This window comes from Eimeria tenella, genomic scaffold, assembly GCF_000499545.2.
Source record: "Eimeria tenella Houghton genomic scaffold, Eth_scaff18, whole genome shotgun sequence".
NCBI classification, from domain to species: Eukaryota; Apicomplexa; class Conoidasida; order Eucoccidiorida; family Eimeriidae; genus Eimeria; species Eimeria tenella.
In genome coordinates, this window is record NW_013541630.1 from 199,746 (window position 1) to 202,826 (window position 3,081).

General features: G+C 48.5%; 1 protein-coding gene across 1 annotated transcript; it reads left to right on the forward strand.

Moving 5' to 3' along the window:
- Positions 1–768: 768 nt before the first annotated feature.
- On the forward strand, positions 769–2,575 carry ETH_00017880 (Chromosome III, complete sequence, related; the record flags this gene model as incomplete). The annotated part of the gene is made up of 7 exons (XM_013373884.1): positions 769–772; positions 951–1,091; positions 1,305–1,401; positions 1,630–1,763; positions 1,938–1,988; positions 2,292–2,380; positions 2,501–2,575. 7 exons carry the CDS (start codon positions 769–771, stop codon positions 2,573–2,575), a joined length of 591 nt encoding a protein of 196 aa, XP_013229338.1.
- Positions 2,576–3,081: the final 506 nt, after the last annotated feature.

Genomic DNA, 3,081 nt, shown 5'->3' on the forward strand with positions numbered 1-3,081 from the left:
GACGCTCAAGCTGACTACTCATATGTGACCTTACTAAGGACTCAATAGCTGAGCCCAGATTAATCAGTTGGAGCTGCTGACCCGGTTACTACTATTGCTTTCTTATTGTCAATCTCGAGAAGCGACAGGGGCGAAAAAATTTGTATCGCTCAACAGTGAGCATACCATATCCATCCTCTCAAGTAATTTAAACACTGACGAGCATGCGCCAGGCCATAACGTTGCTGCAAGATGCAAACTGCGTCTTCCAGCTAAATTTCTTAGGTGCAAATTTTTGGAGAAGCTTCCCTTTTTCAAGCACTTCGTTTACAAAGCGATATGCTGCCCGCCCTACTGAGCGAAAAGAGCGGAGCCCTTCACATAAAGGCAATGCTGAAGCGGGCAAATAACAGAGGAATAAGTGTTAACACAATACGTAATTGTGTTTCTAGGCCTTAGTATACTTGAGACATGAAATTTTCGTGTTTTCTCCTACTTTCACGCGAGTGGTCCTCTATCAGCCGCAGCCACAACGGTGTCGGCCCTGCATACCACGCGAGGGAGGCCATGAGTGTACAACGGGAATTCTGTAACCTCCAGCTAATTTATTGTGCTTTTTCTTGGTTACCGTTCGTTTTCAAGCCAATAATTGAGACTGTAGAGTTCTCGCTACGGCGTTTCTGTGCAGCCGAGCGTGCAGTGCTGGGGACCAGCGGCCCTTGTGGAACCGAAAGCCACAGCTGCAGTCACCCGGTGTGCTGATCGCTTCAAGTCCTTCATCTGGTAATTATGGGTAAGGCATTTTCGCATAGTCAAAAGTGCTGCCAGTTTTAAGGTGTTCCCCCTAGAGACACCCCTGGTACAGTGCCGCTTCTCGATGGCCCGTGGGTGTCCTGCAAACTCACAAGTGAATGACTGCGTGTATGAGCTGCATGCAGTGCTTTATCTGTTTTCATGCTGCTGAGTTGCAGGAGAAGAAGGCGGTTGGGGCCCTGGCGGCGCCACGAGCCGTTTCCAGGAGGTATTACTGAGCGGCGGCAGCAAAGTGCTGCAGCAGGCGACAGAGTTCCTAGGGGAGGGCCCGAAACCTCTTCGGTTTCTTTGCTTTATCGGTGAGTTGCGTATTGAAAAATAACTTCAAAACTCTGAACCCTGCGCCCTAAACCGCGCGCGGCCCAAGGGGGTTTCTCTGCTACCTAACCACAACCACGTTCGGAACACCTTCAGTCATGCACTTCAGTTGCGTTCATATGCATTAGAAAGCAAGTAATGGAGTAGCAGAGTAGAAAACCGCAGAAGATAAGTTGAGTTCCTGTCTTCTGTAGGGGGCCTCATGACGGTTGTGACATCCGGCTTGGCCTGCATTAACATCTTCTCCATCCTGGTCGAGCCCTCGAATTACATATTGCAAGTTTATTTGGTGTAAGAATTAGACTCAACCAAAACCGTTGCCGTGGACTTTAACTGTGAGGGGAACACGACTAATAGCCACCTCACACAGAACGCGGCGGCTTACGATTGAGTAGTTTGCAAAAGGTGCCCATGAAAGCAAGCAGCATTCACAGAACAGAGCTAACAACACAAATTGGCCTTCATTAAATAGTACTTTGAACTACTTCCAGAGAATTCTGGCGCCTTGCGGTTGTTAAGGTTGTTTGGTCTGCTGACTTTGGCCGTAGAGGCCAAAGACATACAACCGCTTGAGCGCATGCGGCCTTTCTTTTTTTCGTGGTTTCGCTTTCTGACTGTGCCGGGGGGCAAAGGCTGTTTTTATATATTCTACGGTGAGGCCTCCTGGATCAAAGACTATCCTGGTAACCCTTGAGACCGATTCCCTTTCAACTGAGGGCTGAGAGAGTCCTGTTGCTGCTGGCGCAAGCAGTGCACAAATTATATGTGAGACGTATCCAGTCAGTTAATGTGCAGCCTCTGTGATTCTTTCAACGTGCTCTTCCCAGGCTCTCTTTCGCTCTCGCTTTGGAGGAGTTCCTTCTTCCTGGCGCTCGTGGGTGAGTTTCCTCTTACTTGGCTCTGTTCACTTGTCTAAGTGGTCATTGTTTGTTCGTCTATTTGCTTCTTTATTCCTTATTTTGTTCTATTGAGCCAGTCCTTGTACTGTTTCGTCTGCAAGTTGTTCATCTGTCTGTTTTGCTGCTTGCCTGTCAGTTTATCTGTTCTCCTCACTGCCTCTCTGCGAGGAAACAAAACAAAGAAAGAGGGTTTATTGAGTATGTGGTAAAGTCTCTCTGCATGTAGAACTTGCATCTTTGCCAACGCGGCATCTCGTCGTCTTTCTGCTGAGTATCGCGCAGGCATTTACACCGCCAGCATGGGCATTGTATGTGTTCTTGTCCACTTTGGAATGCGCCAGGAGCTGCAGCAGCATGGCATCGCAATCTCAGTGAGCCAGGAGCTGCTGCTTTTCACGTTTTCTTTGTTATGAGTGATCAATAGATCATTTGATTAATGGGGCCACTGTTTAACTATCAGAGTTTGCTGTCAAGTGCTGCGCCCACTGCAGGACGGACCTGAACAGGAAGTCGGGCTGGGCCGGGCCATGGAGCCCGAAAACATCACCCCACCAGCCTTTTCATGATAAACCCAAATAATTTATCTGCAGAAAGCAGGTGGTGAAGTTTGGCGCCCAATTTGAAGTGCTTGGCGTTCATCGCACAAAGTCAGCACGGCACTTCAAAAGACCTCGAGGCCCAGTATTAGTGCCCGTGGTCACTTTGTTCTCTTTACCTCACCTTTTCACTCCCTACCGAAATACTTGAATACACTGAGGAAACAAAGGATTAGTCGCAGTCCGTAAGGAATTATGGTTAATGTAACGTGCGGTCTGTCTCTGTGAGCATCTGAGCATCTGTTGGGGACAGCTCGAGCTTGACTTGAGGCCATCGCTCACAGTTCTAGATGAACAGAGTGGCTTCGTGCTTTCTACCGCTGCCCTGTAAGCTTGTAATTTTTTCTACTCTCTGACTGTTTGGCTGCCACCAAAGCGTACGTTCTAGTTGTTTTTCGGTAGTGTTTTGAGCAGCGAAGTAAACTCGTAAACCCTTGGCAAAGCGGCATCACAGGGGAGACGCTTAGGGGAAGTGT